Here is a 20,631-nt window from a genome sequence, read left to right on the forward strand (position 1 = left end):
TACCAATGGGAGAAGAAGAGATCTATCAGATAGATATAAGGGAATGACATAGAGGAATAGGTGATGAGAAAGGAGAGGTCACTCCCTGGAAACTGTTGTCCTCATAATGAGTAATCTTATATGAACTTTTTCAAATGACGTTGAGTTAGCCAATGTCATAAGGAAGTAGCAAGGTTTTTTTCTCCTGGGAAACTCAGGTTTTTCATCTTAGATACAAGCAAATCATGCAGTTAACAGACAAAAATACAGTCAGTCCTCCACTTACAAGTGGGTTCCATTTCTGATAATCCTATGTAATGAATGATAAATGAATAAAAAAAAATCCTGCTGCCAGTCAAAAATGTAAGTTAAAAATCACTATATGAACTATTAGGATATGTTAACAATTAAATATGCATGAATGCTGAAATGTGCAGGTCTATATGTTATATTTCTTAACTAATATTTTACTTTGTCCATAGTACAAAGTTAACCTGTTGTTATATTGTAACAAATAATAAAACATGAGTGTACAATTCTTCTGTGCATTTACCAGTAAAATAACCAGCTAGAAACAAGTGAAGCAAGAGTAATCCTTTAAATCTGCCATTTTATTATTAATTGGAAGCATCTCTACCTCTTCGTCAGAAGAAGCATAAGAGACAAGATAATTAACAATTTTGTCAAATTCAGGAATTGCAACAAAGCATTCTATGGATAGTTCACCAGATAAATAACTTGCAGGACTGGGCTTCTTTAGAAATTTGTACTATGCATCCAACTTAGTCTGCATAAATTTCTTTTGAGCATGTAATTGCAGATTGCTTCATTCTATCTACTTTGCTAAATCTCTCCATACTAGGATCCATTAGTAAATACATACATCTGCCAAATACATCCAAACACAAGAAATATATGTCACCACAACAACTGTGGTCAGTCAGGTATAGAAGACCATGCTTTCGATACCTTGCACAGGATTAGATGGGAAAAAACTATGCTTCATCAGAGCAAAAACAAACTTAAAACTTTTTAGAATCACCAGCAGATTTAAAAAATTAGCCTAATCTAAATAAATATGGTTGTGTTAAACTTTCCAAGATTTGGAAAACTAATTCTTAAGCCTCCTACCCAACAGCACCCGTAGAGGCCACCACTTGTAGGGCTTTAAGGCTTAATGTTGAAATGATTAAACCTGTTCTTTAATTATTTCTCTGCGCTGTTATTTATTCCATTAAATTCAATCATGAGTATTAGGATCCATTTTTTCCAAGCAACTGAACTGTATTAACAAAAGCAAATGTCTTTGCCAATTTTTTCACTGTAAACTTTTTTTTGGGACTCTGCTTCATCATCTTGTTTTACCTTTTTTTTCCCCCCCACCTCTCCTTCTTTCTGCAACTGTCCATTCTTCTAGCACTATAAAGATCTAAATCTTCACTGCCAACCTCCGAATCCCACTCTTTAGCTAGCTGCTACAGAGTTGGAGGATGACAATGAATTCGTGAATGAACATGTATTTTCAGCAGCATCCAAACACTATTGATACTCAGCTGTCACCTCACCCATGCTGCATCTACATTCTTTATACAATTCAAGATATATTCCTTTCAAAAGTCTGAGAGTTTTTTCACCCTCAGTAGCAGCAATAACCTGAGCAAAGGTATTTCTTAAATAATATACCTTGAAAACAGCAATAGCATCCTGATCCATTGGTTGCAGGAGTGAGTGAGATCGTATTCAGTAAATGTGTTAATAGGATAGCCATTAATATGAGTGGTCGTAATGACTGACTGAATGATGTTGCATATGTCATTCAGTTAGTCAAGGACTGACTGTACTATTAGTGACAGAAGATGGTGCAGTGTGTAGATGGAGGATTAAGTAGCATACAAGGTGAACTGTGTGATGTAGAATGCCATTCCATGACAACTCCTTAGAGGCATGATGCAAAAATAATAATGGTAATAATAAATTGTATGTTGATTCAAAATTAGATGACCTTACTCAGAAATTTAATACTGCTTCAACTATTAGATGAAGTTCTCTGATCTTTTAAGTATTCTCTGCACCAAAGAATACTAATCATATGAAAACTTACATAAAACAAACTGTTTTGAAACAAAACAGAAACTTAAGAACATGAAGTATACACAGCAACAGCTTTATTCGTAGTTATTTCTCAAAAGTATTCATATAATGAATAAGTGATGATCAGCAAATCTTTGAGTTGCAAAACACATGACTTGCAAACAATGGATTTCATTTTGTCAATCTGATTACTGGCAGGCAAGAAACCCTATTTCTGCAAATTAATAGGCAGCATCTTGCCAAGATGCTGCCTATCTCTTATCTTGACATCTTATCTTATCCTGACATCTAGCAAGATGTCAAGATGCTGCCATACACTGTTGGCAGATATTATGGCAGCATCTCAGCACAGTTCCCTTGTTAGGCAAAATCAAAGTTGTATGCTTGTTCTTAATTGTATGTTTGTTCTTAATTGTATGTTATCACTAAGTATTCCATATTTCCATATAGCAAATAACCTCATTAAGAAAATTAGTCCCTTCAGTTTTTTTTTTTTAAGTTCAGAGTGCAGGCAGATAATCTGGAAAACAAAGATGTGAAAATAAATGAATTTTATAATATTAATGACTGCTGTATTCCATCAAGTAACGGTTAGGCTGTTATCAAGATGAACGATTGTTGCTATTATTGCCTATATATTTTTTTTGTTGTTGTCAACATCCTAAAAGGCAGAAACTATCAACTTTCTTGCAAGCATTGCACCCATAATTTCATAGGTAATGGAAATGTGTGATGTTTCTGCTACTCATTTAATAAATTTTGTCACAAGATAAAAATAGTGTACGGTCTTATTGTTTAGAATTACCTCTGAAATAGCTAAAGCTAACTGACCAGTGCAATATACAGCCTCTCCAGGAAGTCAAGTCAATGCTGCCTTCTCAAGGTTAGCCCATTTTTAACAAAGAAGCCACACTGGCATTCCTTCTATGTTGAAAGAAATACTATACCAACTAAGTTCACCTTAAGTTTTGCAAGCATATAGTGTGAAGTAGAGGTGGGCAGGGCAGGATAGTGGGCTGCTGCTACAAGCCAGGGAGCATAGAGGATGAAGAGCAGATGTTTAGGCAGTTGATTGGCAAGTGCAAGAAGCATGATTGTCATAGGAATTTTTAACTACAGCAGTATAAATTGGGAAGAGAAAACTGCATGTAGTAATCAGGGAATGGAATTTCTGGAATTCTCCTACTACATGTCTCAGGCAACATGTAGTAGAAGGAACAGGAGGTTCAAGAGTTTTAGACAAGCAGATTGACCTATAATTCAAAACCTTAGTCTTATTATCCCCTTCATGAAGTGGAACAATTCTGCCCTCTTTCCAATGCTTTAAAACTTGAAACAATCTAAGACTTATGTTAAAGAAGTTAAAACTCTTGTTAACTCCCGGGAACATTCCTCAAAACATGCTGATACAGCATCAAGGCCTATGGCTTTATTGACATCAACTTGACTCAATTCTTCATGCACCTCCTGCTCATTCAATGGCTCTTTCCCACTGCTCTCAAGTTCTGCATTTTTCTACATTCACAAGGATGGAATATCTTAATGAATTACTGATTTAACATCTCTACTATATCCTCCTCAGTGGTTATCATTCTACCATTATCACTAACCAACATCATTCTTTCATAATCATCCTTCTTGATACTGGCCACATATCAAGAAAACTCCTAGGATTTCTTTTGACCTCATTTGCTAACTGCTGTTCATACTGCACTTTTACTGCCCTTACCAAGTAAGTTGCCTTCCTTACTTGCTCTTTGTATTCCTCATGTAACTGATTATTGCCACTCATCTTGTACTGCTTCCACAATGCCTCTTCTTCCAGATTGCAGGATTGACCTCATGGCACACTAGTATTCTGCAAAACACAATTTGGAAAACACTACCCTAAAGCTACTTCTTTTTTTTATTCATTTGTATGGGGTTTCCCCCTATTCCTCAACCATCCCTTAGGACTGGTTGAGCCTTAATATTGAGGGAATTGAGCATGTATTTATGACTGTAAATCCGTGTGTGTTCAAGAGCCTGTTTGCCTGTTCTGAGGGATGAAAAATCTGAGTTTCCAGATGGAAAAACCCTCTACCTCCATATGAGACTGGCTAATTCACCATTAGTCGAAATGAGACCAGATAAAGGTTCTCATGTCATGGACGGGAATTGAACCCAGGTCTTTCCGACCAAAGGGTTTATTTATACCGGCTGAGCTACGGAAGCTCTCCTAGAGCTACTGAATGAAGTATTTGATTAAATTTGAACTGATATCTTTAAGAATCTCTTTGATAACCTTGAAAAGTTGTAAAAATGTTGAAAACACATCAAGCATGGAGTCACATGTACTTTAACATCCGCAACTAATTCCACCTTATGTCCCAATTCACTTTTTTTTTTGCTGTTGTTGCAAAATACTACTTCATATAGTTGAAATCTTAAAATACTTCAAGTATTTTAACTATAGTGTGAACATTCTGAATGTTTTCTTTTTTTAAGTTTAAAAAACTTTGCAAATTCAAATTGGTCAACCCTTTCCTTTAGTGTAGGCATGGTTCATGACTATAGCTAATGATAGTGCCAATGCCAGTTAATCCAAATTGTTCTCATAATCGATAGCAAAAGTGCTCAAATGACTTCTGATCATTTCTACCAGTCAAGATGATGAACACTAATTATAAGTTGAAGCTAAACCAAGACTGTAAATTTCACTATCATTTCCATACAATTAATGTTGAAATAATACCAATCCTCATCATCTTTGTACTTGATGATTCATCTTGGGCAAGACAATCTTTGAACATCCAGCAATTTTGGTTGGAATGATACCACTATCTATTTTCTTCTCTTAAAAATCATGAATCAACCTCATCAACATCTCTTTCAGCCTTAGAAAGCTGATAATCTGACCTTGTCATATATTGAATAAAACTTGATTTTGTGACTGTGCTTATCAACAGTAGCCAATTCAGAAATAATTTGCTCCTCCCCCCCCCTCATAATGAAATAGCTGTTTATTTTTTATTTTTAGGACCATCAGTATCATTCTGCCAAATAATGGCATGTTTAGTTGTAAAATGTTTTATCATAACTTAAAAGACACACTATGATAAATTTAGTTTAATCCTTTATCCTGAGAGCAAACAAAGTTTGCGTCTGAAAATATCTTCAGGACTGAATATAGTGTTGTACTATCTGACCTGGGTAAGTAGTACAACACCAGGCAACTCGTAGCAAAGATGGAGCAAGCTACCAACACTCCTATCCCAGTGTCTCCAATAATGCAAAACAGACACACACAGCACTTATTTGGTTTGGCCCTACAGCATCTTGTGTGGGGGAGTGATAAAAAAAAAAAAAGGTGTCTGTTTAACATTTAATGATTTTCTGAGTTTGCTACTACCTCAGAAAATTCCATTGGCATATTTAATTTTTTATCTGCTTATTTTTTTTATAAATTAAAAAAATGTTAAGCTTAAAATAAAAATAGAAACCTACTTCTTAATAAATTAGAATATTCATAATCATGTGGTGGACATATGCTATGTTTCTGCAATATGCAGGCTGGAAGAATAAGGTGGCTTGGTTGGTAAGGACAGCAAAACTACAGTTTGAGCAAACATTGGCAAATCAGGCCAAGAAAAATCCTAGAGAGTTTTTTTTGATATGTGGCAAATAGATGGAAGAATGATCATGGTAAGACGATACTAATGGGTGAAAACAGCAAGTTGGTAACTGGTACAAAGGACTCAGTCAAGATTCAGTAAGCAATTCATCAGGGTGCTTCATCCTCATCAATGTAAAATCAAGAAAAGCTCAAGAGTAGATGGAGTAAAGATGGCATACTCGTGAGCCAGCAAAAGGTACATGACAAGTTAAACTTAATGCTATTAAGGCAATAGGAACTTGACATATCACTCACTGTATGTCTTAATGAAATGTGCCAGGGAGTTAGCATCAATCTTGGCATACCTGCTTAACAGGTCTTGCAGCAGCACAAGCCAAAGAAGTGGATACAAGATTGTTCCTCTTCACAAAAGTGGTGATAAGACTGAGGCTATAAATTACAGGCCAATATGTATATCTGGAGTTGTAGTTAAGGTGTTGGAGTAGTTAGTAAGAGCTAAGATACTGAAATGGGTTGGGTTGGTAACAGCAGTATTCTCTGTGACTATCAGTATGGGTTTGTTAGCAGGAGGTCAAGTTTTGCCAATTTACTAATAATGTATGTACTATAACAAGATGATATGGAATGAACCTTATGAGAATTGGTTGAAGATCCGTGGGTTGCAAAAATTGGTTGATAGGCAGAAAAGTGGAGATATGATTGAGACATTCAAATTGCTGAAGGGTTTCTATAGGATTAATTCAGAGGATATTTTTGAGAACAGGACTGGTGGTGGGAGGACTAGTGGATATTCTATTAATATTCTTTTAAGTTTAATTAAGTATTATTATATTACTCATAAACCATACATGTTCTAATGGTAAATCCTTTTCTTTCTTTCTTTTCTCTCTATAAAATAAAAATGTATAATAACTATTGAAAAATGTGGACTTAGATCACATAACGTACAAAATGCATTTCCTTATAAACACATACAAAGCCCCCCAAATTAAAGGTTGAAATTTCTATTACAGGTTTATTGTATGTTTGTATCAACTTACAAAGTCTGCTCACTTAAAATAAAGAAAAACCAAGTTATCTTGGTGTATAGAAGTTAATCATTTTCGCTTGTCATTGAATTTCCAAAAATGAGAAATCAGGTTATTTATCCAAGAACAGGAAAAATAAAACCATCCATATACTGTATAGGCAAATAACACATGGTTTTATAACGCTTTAGTGGCGAGATAATCCAATTTCCACTGTCCTGAGTGAAAAAAAAGAAAAAAAAAGAAAAAGACTTCCTTGAATAAAGGATTAAAATAATATAATTTGTTTAGTTTACTGTCCTGAGTATACTTGATCATTATCTGGTAACTATCAGGTGATGATCTGAAATAACACAGTACATACGACATGCCAACATCTTTAATTTCTCTTCAGTTTGAGAATTCTCCTCCATTCCCTTTTCATGTCGTGCTTGAGCCACTAGCCATGATATAAAAATTAGCATGTCAGTAAACATACCAACTTGAATCATCCTCTATAAGTCTAGATTAACAACTTTTATTATGCAAATACAATCCTAGCAGTTTCACATCCTTTTCAAAACGCTACTGAATTACTTTCAAAATTTCATCAGCATAAAAACTGAAAGGTGCAGTAAAACATTATCTTCAAATATCATTAACAGAGAACAATATCGCTATTAAAATTTGAAAATGGGCAATCATCTACCATAAGGCGATGTTATTTTGCTATTTAATTATATATTCATTTATAAATATATTAAAAACAAATTAGCATGATGAGTAAAAAAATTTAATTTAATAACACTACTTTTTTTCCCCTTCACATTCCTTATACTTCAGTGACATCGAATAATGTGAATCTTTCAAACAGGAAGCGGCGTGAAGTTTATCCAAACCGTTAGTACTACTATACCTTCTGTTGAATAAACGATAAGCATGGATGTACGCAAAGACCAAGACCGGATGTACAGTTTGTTGGCTTAAAATAAACGGCACTGGTAATTTATACTACAACTGAGCTTCACAGAGTTGTGCGAGTTATAAATCGATTTTGTTAACAAAACAAAGAAGCAAACAACAACAAAAAAGGTGTGCGGTGGTTGACATTCAATACAGGTGTAGCTGCTAACAGTTAAATGCTATTGTTTCCGAACAAGAGAAATTTTAGGTACCGACAGCGAAACACAGCTCACCTTTTAGACGACATTGCGTAATGCAACACAACAGAATAATGTCATTATCAACACTTCAAAGCATAATCATCTCACTACTACCCTAAACCTTGGTAGTAAAGGTACACAACTACTAAAACTACCAACGAACAACATTATTTCTCATTTCGATCTCACGTGCACTAATTCCAACATCGATGTTATTGCCATCTTCTGTAAACGAGAGACATTTACAGCACGCCATCTGTATCTAAATTGCTACGGGAAACTTGGACAGTTCCCGGTATTAAGAAGCATGCAAATATTTTCTCTTTATTAGAATTACGAATTATTTAAGAGTATCGCAACCGTCGGTAGCTAATGTATCCCACTTTCCTCGAGAGAAGTTGAGCAGCAAACTGTGTGTGTGTGTGTGTGTATATATATATATATATATATATATATATATATATATATATATATATATATGTGTGTGTGTGTGTGTGTATATATATATATATATGTGTGTGTGTGTATATATATATATATATGTGTGTGTGTGTGTATATATATATATATATATATATATATGTGTGTGTGTGTGTGTGTGTATATATATATATATATATATATATATATGTATGTGTGTGTGTGTGTGTGTATATATATATATATATATATATATATGTGTGTGTGTGTGTGTGTGTGTATATATATATATATATATATATATATATATATATATATATATATATATGTGTGTGTGTGTGTATATATATATATATATATATACACACACACACACACACACACACACGTGTGTGTGCAGCAGTGGCGTATTTACGTACAGACCCGAGCCTAGAGCGGCAAATTTTGAGGAACGGCGGAAATTTCCAGGCTCTCATTTTTGTAATTATCACATGTTTCTTATATGCCGCATCTACTATCAAGTAGAGAAATATTTTTCTTTTCCTCATTGTAAGTTTAGTCTGCAAGCATATTGGCACATGTAATCAGATTCTGCATAACTATACACACCGAGACATGTAAACGGAAAGCTACTGTATTGTTGTCGGTAACTTGACACAAAGGTAATAGGGATCGCGGTCGGGAGAGATTGATGCTAATTAATTTTGTGTCGGTATTATTCTTACTAACCATTGGCGAACCCAGGGAGGGGGTTAAGGGGCCTTGGCACCCCCGAAAAGAAAAAGGGAAAAAAAAACACCAGAAAAATTTCCGAAAATCTTTTCCTAATTAAAATTCTTTTTTTTTTTTTTATTTATGTTGGGTGTGTCTTCTATTTCTATGTTCGTTATATGCTCCTTATGAATTAGCGGTCACTTAAGGTGGGAATACCCTATAGCGCTCGAGAATTCTGGGCGCTGTGAACACAAGGAGAACGAAGTAGTGCTCGGGAGCTACTTCGTTTGCCCGAGTCGGGCCACAGGAAATCACGGGTATCATGTATTGGCGATCGCTGCAGATGCTCAGTCATAGCTCGTATACAATGCGTAGTGTGTATTCTCAAATCATATACTCAATTCGATCCCCCCCCAAGATTAATTCTTGGCTCGGCCCCCTCCAAGATCAAATCCTGAGTGCGCCACTGTTACTAACTGTAACTACTTTTCCATCTTTATTATTTCGAATTATTGTTGCCTTCCGTCAACTCTTTAGTTCAGTATCCTGATATTTCTGTGGCAGTTAAGACGTGCTAAATCTGAAATTATTTTTACTTTTCAGTGCCCTTGTCATATGTTTTCATCAGAGTGGAGGTAATACTGTTTTATTATTTTGCTTTTAAAAAGTTATAAATTATATAAATCATTCTGATACTTCCTGTGTGTTTTAAATTACTATTTAAATTTTAAAACATGAGTGACGGTAGAAAGCACTTAGTGGTAGTGAATATAAGAAGAAGAGAAAAGAAAAGGAAACGAAAATTAGCGAAGTAGCATCAAAGATAAGAAAACTGGACAGTTTTTTGCGTCGGTATCTGCTAATAGTAATTGTGATTTGGAAAAAGAATAAGAAGTGGTTGAGGAGACGGAAATTGAATCTGTTTCAAATGACATGCCTACAACAAATCCCAACAATTTGGCAGCAACAGGCAGGGCCGATTTTATCATTAGGCGAACCTAGGCAATTGCCTAGGGGCGTTAAGACTTCGTGGCGCTAGATTTTGCTACATAGTTAGGGGAAAAATTGCAACCTTCGAAAAAAATTAGTAAAAACTTGATTAATAATAAAAAAACTGAAATAAATCAAGCCGTCCTGGTGCTCGCTGATGATCCTACATTATTTTCGCCTTTCTCTATTCTTCCACTCCCCTGCTCTTTGTATACTTAAGTGCAGATATATTTCCTTCTTCTGGCATCTGTCCCAAGATGAACGGGGAAGTTCCGGGTTATCTCTCAAACTAACAATCAGTAGTCGCGACTAACCGACTGTTCTCACTTCTTATCTTCATTCCCTATAGACTTAAAAGCCCTGCTTTTGCAAGCTCTCTGAGGTCCGAGAAGTTGGGGATTATGCCATTCTTTTTCTCAAAGAATCGTCTTGTTAATTCAGTTCAGTTTATTCTAAATCAGTATAAGAATGCCATGAAATAAGATCTCTGATTGGTCTTTCTCTTCGCTCCATTTACTTGTTATCAACCCCACTCCGGCATTCTTCTACTGATTTCAGATTAGTTCGGTCAAGATTTTTCGTAGGTGACAGTCCGATGGCTAATAGTTTTGGTACTTGTGTATCTAACATTCTTACAGCGGCTGAAGAACGTTTGTGGCCAAAATAACCAGTGTTCGCCATAGAGCAGTATTTCTGTAAGTAATACCTGTGTAGGTATACGTGTGCTTGTGCGAGTATGACAAAATATATATAGAGAGACAATGTATAGGCGCGCCTAATTTTTTTTTGGCTAGGGGCATCAGATACTCTCGGATCGGCCCTGAGCACAGGTGATAATGAGTAATGACCCAGCTGAGTGGATTCTAAATGAAGCAACACGCGCGAATATCGCAGTTAACGGGTTTCCACAACATTTAGACAGTGATCTTTCAAAATCACAAAGAGCTTATCCTGACAAAGTAAGACATGTTTCTTAGAAACTCAGAGGATTCTGATTAATGGCAAAAAAATAATAAGAGATTTTCTTGTTTACTCTCCTAGTACCGGAAAGATATATGGGCGTTGTCGCCTTTTTGGTGGAGGGGGAGCTGACGATAGTCACTTTGTCAGTGGATTTAATGACTAGGAAACTGCAGAAGCACGAGTGAGTCATCAAGAGAAAGCAACTAGTTATATGAACTGTCTTATAGCTCTGAAGCAAAAGAGCAAATTTTGCAGGGAGAATTGACTTACAAATAACTCAGCAACTAGAAGAAGAAATTAAGCACTGGAAGGCGGTGTTAAAACGAGTAGTTGCACTTGTATACACATTGGCCAGTAGAGAACTTGCTTTGGGGGGGGGGGGGAAGGATGATATTTTCGGTTATGTGCATAATGGGAATGTAATAATGTGTCTAGAGTTAATTAGTGAATTTGATCCCTTTCTTGCTGAGTACATTGCCAAAAGCGGGATAAAAGGAAAACGTTTCGTTTTCTATCTTTCCTTTGCCACGTATGAGGAATTTATTAAATAATGGGCGAGAAAGTAATCAAATTTATTGTGGAAGAACTTAAAATAGCTAAGTACTATTCCAAAAGTGTTGACTCAACACCAGACTTGTCTCATGTTGATCAGCTGTCCTTCATTGTACGATATGCGAAAGAACATGGAACTCCTGTGGAACGTTTCTTGCGTTTCATTCCTAACGTGTCACAAACCTGAAGAGTTACAAGAGGAGGTTTTGACTTCACTAAACGAGCTTGGAATTGATGCAGCAAATTGCAGAGGGCAGACATAAGATAATGCTAGTAACATGTCAGGCAAGTACACAGTACTGCAAGCAAGAATTCTTGAAATAAATCCATTGGCAGAATTCACCGTGCGCTGGACATTCTCTGTCTCTAATTGGTACTTGTGCTATCGAATCCTGTCGGTACTCTTCGCATTTTTTGATGTCCTTCAGAAACTATACGTATTTTTCACATCTTCAATACGTCGGTGGAGCATTCTAAGAAAGCACCTTGAAACTTCTGCAAAAGTAATCAAACGTCCTTCGCCTATTCGTTGGTCAACTCATGATGAATGCCTGTCGCAGTCTTCGTGAGGAATGGAAGGAAATAATTTCCACTTTGTCCGAAATTGAAAATGACACCACCGAGAAGAAAGTTACGCGATGTGAAGCAAGTGGGAATCTACGGCAACCTCAGTCACTGGAGGTTGGGATCATGACCTGCCAATGGGGTAATATTCTCGCAAGAATGAATGCCACAAGCAAGAAACTACAAAGTGTAATCATTGATATAGGAACTGTGTGTGAACTGTACGATCCATCGAAGAATATTTAAAAGAACTATAATTACTCTATGAATCCTATGAAGAACACGGCAAGAAACTTTGTGGAGTTGACTTGTATGAGTAAGAGAAAAGGAGGAAGTAAAAGCCCACCAGGTTTTTTGAAGACAGCGCAGATGAAATTAACGAAAATGAAGACGAGTACAATCCATCAGTCAGTTTCAAAACTGATACTTACGACACAATTTTGCACAAACTCTCATTCGAAATAAATAAAAAAAAAAGTGTCGTATAAAAACCATTCGAAGGAGTTCCAGTTTCTCAGAACAATGCATGTGAATGTGAAAAGGACGTCATAAAAGGGGCAAAAACACTTCAAGAACACTTTTCGACTGATATTGAACATGAATTTAAAAAACATGTCGGCACTTCAGAGCACACCTGAAATCAAGTGGCTAAGAAATAAATACATTCCTACAACTTTCACAGAAAATTCGACAGGAAGCCTTACAGTGTATATATCCCAATCTGGACACTAATGTTACGATTTTTCTGTGTAAGATGGCAACAAATTGCTCAACTGAACGATCGTTTCCCCCCCTCAAAAGGTTGAAGGACTACCATGGAACAACTATGACTAAGGCTCAGCAACTTACCAATTCTACAAATTGAGAGCGATATTACAAGGGCAGTGGACTACGCAGACATGATAAATACCTTCGCCGAACGAGAGGCAAGATGTAGAATATTCTGGGAAAATTCTGGATGAGTCATAATATATATATATATATATATATATTACGAATTTATGATATAAATAGGTTATACATGTAAATCAACATGTTCATTAAATATGAGGGGCGACACTTTCTGCGGGCCAAGGGCATGAAATACCTAAATACGCCACTGTGTGTGTGTGTGTGTGTGTGTGTGTGTGTGTGTGTGTGTGTGTGTGTGTGTGTGTGTGTGTGTGTGTGTGTGATGGCAGAACACCAGAATAAAATGATAACATTATTTTAATTAACAACATAACGTGTCGTCCTAACTGGACAGGATTTCTTCACGTGTAAACATGCAAATTAGTTAACTGTTAAAGAAAAAACAGGACTAAGAAAGGTGACAACTGTTATGATATATATATATATATATATATGTAAATAACTTTTTTTGCTCCGGGAGATTTTCCTGTTGGGAGATGCCTTATTGTATTCTTATATTCCGATATTATAATGGGAGGTATCAATCTCTTCAGCCCCCCATTCGAGTTAGCTTGTGTAAAAATGAGACGAATTTATTTCATTCAATGGTATTACTCTCTTTTTCTGTAAATAGAGCTGCAAAGTGCTTGTGAGACACGTTCAGTAAGTATGCACCTTCTTGCAATGTTTCCCCATCATAATGCAGGACATTTATCCTTCTTCTTTCGTTGCTGTCTCTTTCGAACAGCCAGGCAGTGGATGTTTTGCCTTCATCATTTTCTACAGCTTTTAAACGTGTCCATAGTTACGTACTTTCTATTTCCTTATATTGCAGTTATTTTATTTTATTTTTTTATTTGATTTACTTCTGCTTTCACTTGTCTATTTGTTCTGTCTAAGTAGTATAGGCTAGATAACTTTTTTAGATCTTCTTTCTGTTCTCTCTTTTTCTGGTTCTTTATACTTCCTATTCGGATGGCTGCCTTTTTGATATTTAATTTAAATACTATCCACGCACTAATTGTATTTTCATCTTTTTGTGCTCCTGCTATTACATTTTCTACTTCCGTATTAAATTTACTTTTTCTGTTAGCTTTTCATTGAATTTCCATAATGAAAAGTTCCGATTAATAAATGTTTTGGTTTTTCTTTTTCGGAATACTGACATTTAGAGTTATTCCCTACAATTATTTCTCAATGGATGGGAAGGTAAATTTTGTCTATTCTAGATGCATTGCCTGGAGCGAAGTGGTTGAATTCTTTTTTCATCGTATATAATAATGTACAAATGGCAGTGACAGCTAAGAGGAAGATAAAGCAGAAGTAGGATGAGTCAAGAGTGGAAGAGGACGCAGAGGTGTACAGAGAGAGAAAGCAAGAAGCCAAGAAGGTTGTGGCACAGGCGTAGGCCATGGCATATCAAGATCTGTATGATCAATTAGAAACAAAGGAAGGACAGAGAAAAATTTATCAACCAGCGAAATGTAGAAATAAAGCAGCAAAGGACATCTCACATGTGAGGCAGATCAAAGGCGCTGAAGGAAGAGTATTATGGAGGGATGTGGACGTAAGAAACAGATGGAAAATATACTTTGAGGGACTTTTGAATGAGGAAAATGCAAGGACTCACAGAGAAGATGGGCAGCCTTCTTAGGGGATGGTGCAGAACATCAGTAGAGTGGAAGTGACGGAGGCCATGAAGAGGATGAGGAATGGAAAATCAGTGGGCCCCGACAGAATTCCAGTGGAGGCATGGAAGGCACTGGAGGAGGAGGGAATTGACCTGCTATGGGACCTGTTCATGAAAGTTTGCGAACAGGAAAAATACCCAAGGAATGGAGGGAGAGTACTCTTGTCTCCATCTACAAGGGTAAACGGGATGCACAAGACTGTAAAAATTACAGAGGAATAAAGATGATGTCCCACACAATGAAAATTCTAGAGAGGGTTCTTGATGGTAGATTGAGGAAGGAGGTGGAGATTGCAAAGGAACAATTTGGCGTCATGCCTGGTAGATCAACAACAGATGCCATCTTTTCCGGCAGATGATGGAAAAGTATCGAGAGAAACAAAGGGAGCTACATCTGGCATTTATTGATCTGGAGAAAGCATACGATAGAGTGCCAAGGCAAGAGGTCTGGAGGTGTCTGAGGGAGAAGAAGGTTCCGGAGAAATATGTCAGGTTGGTGCGGGAAATGTACAGAAACGTGAAGACAAGTGTTCGGACCTGTCTGGGACAGACAGAAAGTTTTCAAGTAACAGTTGGCCTGCATCAGGGGTCAGCATTAGGTCCGTTTCTGTTTAATATTGTGATGGAGGTGGTAACAGAGGAGGTGAGAGAAGATGCGCCTTGGACAATGTTGTATGCAGATGACATCTTGCTGTGTGCAGATTCAAGAGAAGAAGCGGGAACTAAACTGGAAAGATGGAGAAAAGTAATGGAAGAGAGAGGTATGAGACTGAGCAGAAGTAAGACAGAGAATATGTGTTGCACAGTGGGTGGCGGACAGGAGACAGATCTGGAGCTGGAAGGAAATGTCATCAGGAAGGTGAGAGACTTTAGATACTTAGTTCAACAGTGGAAGAAGATGGAGGAGGTGAGAAGGAAGTGGGATGCAGGATACAAGCGAGTTGGAGGAACTGAAGGGAGATGGCTGGAGTGTTATGCGATAAGAGGGTGCCGATCAATCTGAAAGGCAAAATCAATAGAACAGTAGTGAGGCCAGCTATGACATATGCTATAGAAACTGTGGCCCTGAGGAAAAATAACATCAGTAGGATGGAAGTAGCAGAGATGAGAATGCTTAGGTGGATGTGCGGTGTGACCAGAAAGGATCGTCTGAGAAATGACTATGTCAGGGGAACAGTGAAAGTTACGAACTTAGGAGCGAAAATACAGGAGGCAAGGTTGAGATGGTTTGGTCATGTGATGAGGAGAGAGGACGAATATGTGGGATGAATGGTCATGCAGATGGATGTGCAAGGAAGGCGGAAGCGTGGGCGGCCAAAGAAGAGATGAAGGGAGCTGGTATAAGAGGACTTGAGGATGAAGAACATGGATGTGGTGACAGCCCAAGACAGGAAAGTGTGGAGGAGACTCATTATCAACAATGACCCCACTTAAGTGGGAGAAGGTGTAGAAGAAGAAGTATATAAAAACCTGAAACCATCAGTAAGTGCAGAGTCTATAAATGTTAGTGTGTTCCTTTTGTGGTACTTCAGTTATTTTCTCTTGGTCTTTTACCTTATTTTCTATAACGTTAATGTTCCCCTGCTACTATGTCAATATTTTTTTGCAATATGTGATGTTTCTTTTGTTTCGAAAATATTTTTTCTGCTTTTCTTGTTGGTGCATATACATTAATAAATGTACATATTTTGTTTTCTACTACTATATCTGTTTATAATACTTCATTCCTTAATGACTACGTCATGAGAAAATAACTGAATGTCCGGGTTGCGTTTGATTAGAGTTATCAGACCACCACTATTACTATTATTTGCAAATTCATGGATTAAGATATAATGGGCAGTTATTCTTTTTTCAAAATTTTGTATAGGTTCTAAAGATTAAACTTTTGTTTCTTGTAGCATTATAATATCTGTAAAAGATTTAAATGTTTGGTCTAGTAGTAAATTTTGTGTATCCTTATGATTTAGACAATTACAATTTAGGTTCATAACTTTCATGCTGTGTGTTATTTATATAAACGAACTGATTTCTTTTTTCGCTGCCTTTTTTATATTTTTGCGCTTGTGATATTTGGAGTGACTTTTAGTTTCATCCTTTCATCCTGTTTTGGGTTACAAAGGCCACTTGTTATCATTGGTGATCTATACTTTATTCCTCTTTGCATTTTTATGTTACCAGTAGTTTCAGGTACACACTTTGTTTCTTCATTTTTTTTCTCGATTTAAACTATTTCCATTTCCCGTTCCTGTGTAGATTCTGTTTCCAGCGTATTTATACTTTTTTCTGTTTTGTTTTTTAATACTTTCGGCTGTGTTTCTAATTTTTTTTCAATCTCTTTTATTGTTTCCAAGTATTTATTATTATCTTGGTTTTTAATACTTTCTTTATTTTTCGTGGCTGTTTCTGGTTCTTTTGCGGCATCATCTTCGGGAGTACCTGGGCACTTTTTATCATTTTCTGTTTCAATTTTCTCTTCAGTTTTTTCGAGTAATTTCTGTCAGAGGATAAGAATTTTTCTGAATACATTCCTGTGATATAACGTTCTTATCCTGAATCATTTATTTTTGTGTTTGTGACTTTATTGCTGTTTTGTTATCTTGCAAATCATCTTCCAATTCTTCTATTTCATTCCTCTCCTGATCGTCTACATTCCTTCTTAAAACAGAGGCATATATATACTTCAAGGTACAATTATCAGCCATATGTCCGATGCAATAGGAATTCTTCCATACATTGCCTTCTCAGATGACCTATTTTCTTACATCCAAAGCATGAAGGTGGTCTTTCTGGAATCACGGCAATTCCGATTATCTTCTTTACACGGATAACACAGGGAATTTCGTCGATTTTTACTCCTTTGTTTAATACTAGAAGAAGTTCCTTTTTATTGCTGAGAACATGTGCCCATTCGTCATTTTTAATCGTAGAGATATTGTCTATAAACTCTATTTTAATATATTTTTTCAAGTGTAATGGAACCAGTTTGTTTGGCACGTGGGGTGGCATCCTGTGCACGATAATTTCTACTTTCCTGGGAGAGTTTGTTAATTATTTCACACGTTCTGTTTCTCACTTTAATGTTACCCATATTCGAGAACCTTTCCTTAACAGCTAATTGTTTAAAGGAGAAGAAAGACATAATTATACATCAAGTGACCAAGGTGCCATACGTCACTTTCTTTTATTTCCATTTCGAAGTCTTTTATTATATCTTCCTCTGTATAAGGACCAAACGTGTGATCCCATTTCAAAATAACTGTCTTCGACCAGTCTCTGTCTAGGGGTGATTCTTTCCTATTTTCCACCTCGAATAGTAGGAGTCTACCTTCTCTCTTAGGTAGCTGCCCACCCTCCAGTTAAAAATGGCGAACACAAATCAGAACCCTATTCCGCATCGGTTGTCGCGTGGGTTACCAAGGACCGCACCGTATGTTAGACTTCCTGGACATCCAGTGACAAGTGGACTACGGGAGCAAGATCCGCCAAACTCGAAAGTAATTACTAGGAAAAAGTGGAGCATGGCTGAAAATCGACAAGTCATGCAGTGCTTCTACGATTCAAACCCCTCAGCTAGGGAATTTCAGAAACGAATGTTCCAACTTTGGCTTGAACTACACCCGAATTCGGCAATTTCATTCGAAAGGCAGATGCAGCAGCGCAGCTTCATTATGAAACGCAAGTGAACTTGATAATGATTAGTGAATTTGAGCTTGAAGCACTGAAAGCTCAAGCTGTAAAAGGAGACTGTACTGACCCTGAACTGACAAAGAATATAAATGCAACAGAATCAGATTCCAACGCACAGAAAGCTCCAAGTGTTGAAAATATACAAATGGTTGAAAGGAAACTATCAGAGAAGGAAAAATAACTCGCCACAAAAATATCAAGCAACCTGGAGCGAGTTAGACTTCCAGTACTGAGGCAAGTACCTCAACAAAAACTGAAGGAACTTCTACAATAAGCCAACAAAGCTGCAAGGACTATTCCTTCTGGAACTATCGAACAAAAGAATCAACTTGTGTACTCAAATAGCCTACGTTGTAACATCTGAATTAGGCTATAAGATTAGTGAACCCAAAAGCAGTAAGGCTGAGGAATCAGAGTGGAAGCATCGACTGGAGAATAAAATGTTTAAACTCAGAGCAGACGTGAACAATTTGAAAAACCTTAAGGAAATGAAGCTCAAAAACCTGAAAACCCGAAATAACCTCATAAAGAGGTATAATGTTGGAACACGACCTATATGAAGTATTAGAGGAAACGAAGCAAAACATAGTTGCAGTTTGCAGCTAAAATAAAAAAATACAGTGCACGCATTGAACAGTACAAATAAAATTCGATGTTTCGCGCGAATCAATACCAATCTTATAAGAAAATTGATTGCTGCAGGAATGATAATCTTCATGAAAATATAAATATAAATACTACAGACAACGAAAATACAAATACACTTAAGTTTAATACCTATGGGACAACCCTAAGAGGCACAATAATAAGGCAAAATGGATTAAACAAATTATGAACGAATCTCAACGAAAAATGGACCAACTGAAAATAACAACTGAAATGGTACAAAAGCAAGCTAAAATGATTACAAATTGGTCAAAACCAAGGAAGAATGAATTACATGGCTATTAGTTGAAATATCTGACAGGCTTACACGAAAGATTTGCTAACTAATTTAACGATATTTTAGAACAAAGCAAAGAAGTGTGGCTTACAGCAAGCAAAACGTTTTTGATCATAAAGGATAAAGAAATAGGTCCAAAGCAGGAAAACGTCCGTTCAATTACTTGCCTGCCAACAACTTTTAAGCTACTCACAGGTATACTAGCTGACAAAATATACTGTTATCTTAAAGGAAATTCTCTTCTCCCAATTGAACAAAAAAGGTAACAGCAAAAATTCAAGAGGCACAAAAGACCTTCGCTGATTGATAAAATGACACTGAAAAATTGCAACCGTAGAAAAACCAGCCTTCATATGGATTGGATAGATTATAAAAAAAGCTTTTGATTCAGTACCCCATAGTTGGATTTTAAAATGCCGAACCATTTGGTATTAGCGAAAACGTACAAAAATGTTTGCAAACTAGCATGAAAAATTGGAAAACAACGTTGGTTCTGAATAGAGAAGAATTTGGGGAGGTAAACATAAAAATTGTATCTTTCAAGGAGAATAATTATTTTCCTTTATTATTTATCTTGTCATTGACCCCCTTAACTAGAATTTTAAATAAAACTGCTGATGGTTATCAAACTACGCAAAAAAGTACCAAGATAACCTTTTATACATGGATGATCTTAAGCTGTACGCATAATCAGAGAATGTTCTCGAATCATTGCTTAATACTGTGCACATATTCAGTCAAGATATATCAATGGATTTTGGCTTAGACAAATGCGCAAATGCTGGAATAACAAGAAGAAAGTTTGAAGATCTGAACGAAATCGAGCTGCTCAATGGCGAAAAAATCAAGGCAATAAAGTTCGAAGATAGCTACAAATATTTGGGATTTTAGAAGCATTAGAAATTCTGCACAATAATATAAAAAAAAATACTAGAGCAGAATACATAAGGCGATTAAGAAAACTCCTTAAGTCAATGCTTACTGCTGGAAATTTGATAAAAGCAATTACCACTTGGGCCATACCTGTCTTGAGATATTCAGCAGGCATTGTTGAATGAACCCAGCTAGAGGTGGAGAATTTAGACCAAAAAACACGAGAATTGATGACAATCTACCACACCCTGGATCCTCGCAGTGACATTGATAAGATATACCTATCACGTAAAAAAGGATGCAGAGGGTTATTACAAGTAAAGCAAGTTATTGAAGAAGAAAAACGAAATCTGAATGATTATCTGCAGCAAACACCGGAAAAATTTCTAAAGAGGTAAGGAATGAGGGTTTATTTAAACCCATGGAAACAAAATTGGAGTACAAGACTAACTACGTAAAAGTGAGAACTTAAAAATGGAAAAATT

At 36.4% G+C, this 20,631-nt stretch overlaps 1 protein-coding gene across 1 annotated transcript in view; it reads right to left on the reverse strand.

Annotated features, from left to right (window-relative positions):
* Positions 1-7,977, reverse strand: part of hpo (serine/threonine-protein kinase hippo) — a 180,079-nt gene extending 172,102 nt beyond the window's left edge. The window contains exon 1 of the mRNA XM_090414415.1: positions 7,890-7,977. Coding sequence (XP_090270541.1) covers positions 7,890-7,903 — 14 coding nt within the window. The 5' untranslated portion in view covers positions 7,904-7,977. The remainder of the gene's footprint in view (positions 1-7,889) is intronic.
* Positions 7,978-20,631: the final 12,654 nt, after the last annotated feature.

This window comes from Typopeltis vanoorti, chromosome 25 (assembly GCF_054136105.1).
Source record: "Typopeltis vanoorti isolate ZY-2024b chromosome 25, IOZ_Tvanoo_1.0, whole genome shotgun sequence".
In the NCBI taxonomy this organism is placed as follows: Eukaryota; Metazoa; Arthropoda; class Arachnida; order Uropygi; family Thelyphonidae; genus Typopeltis; species Typopeltis vanoorti.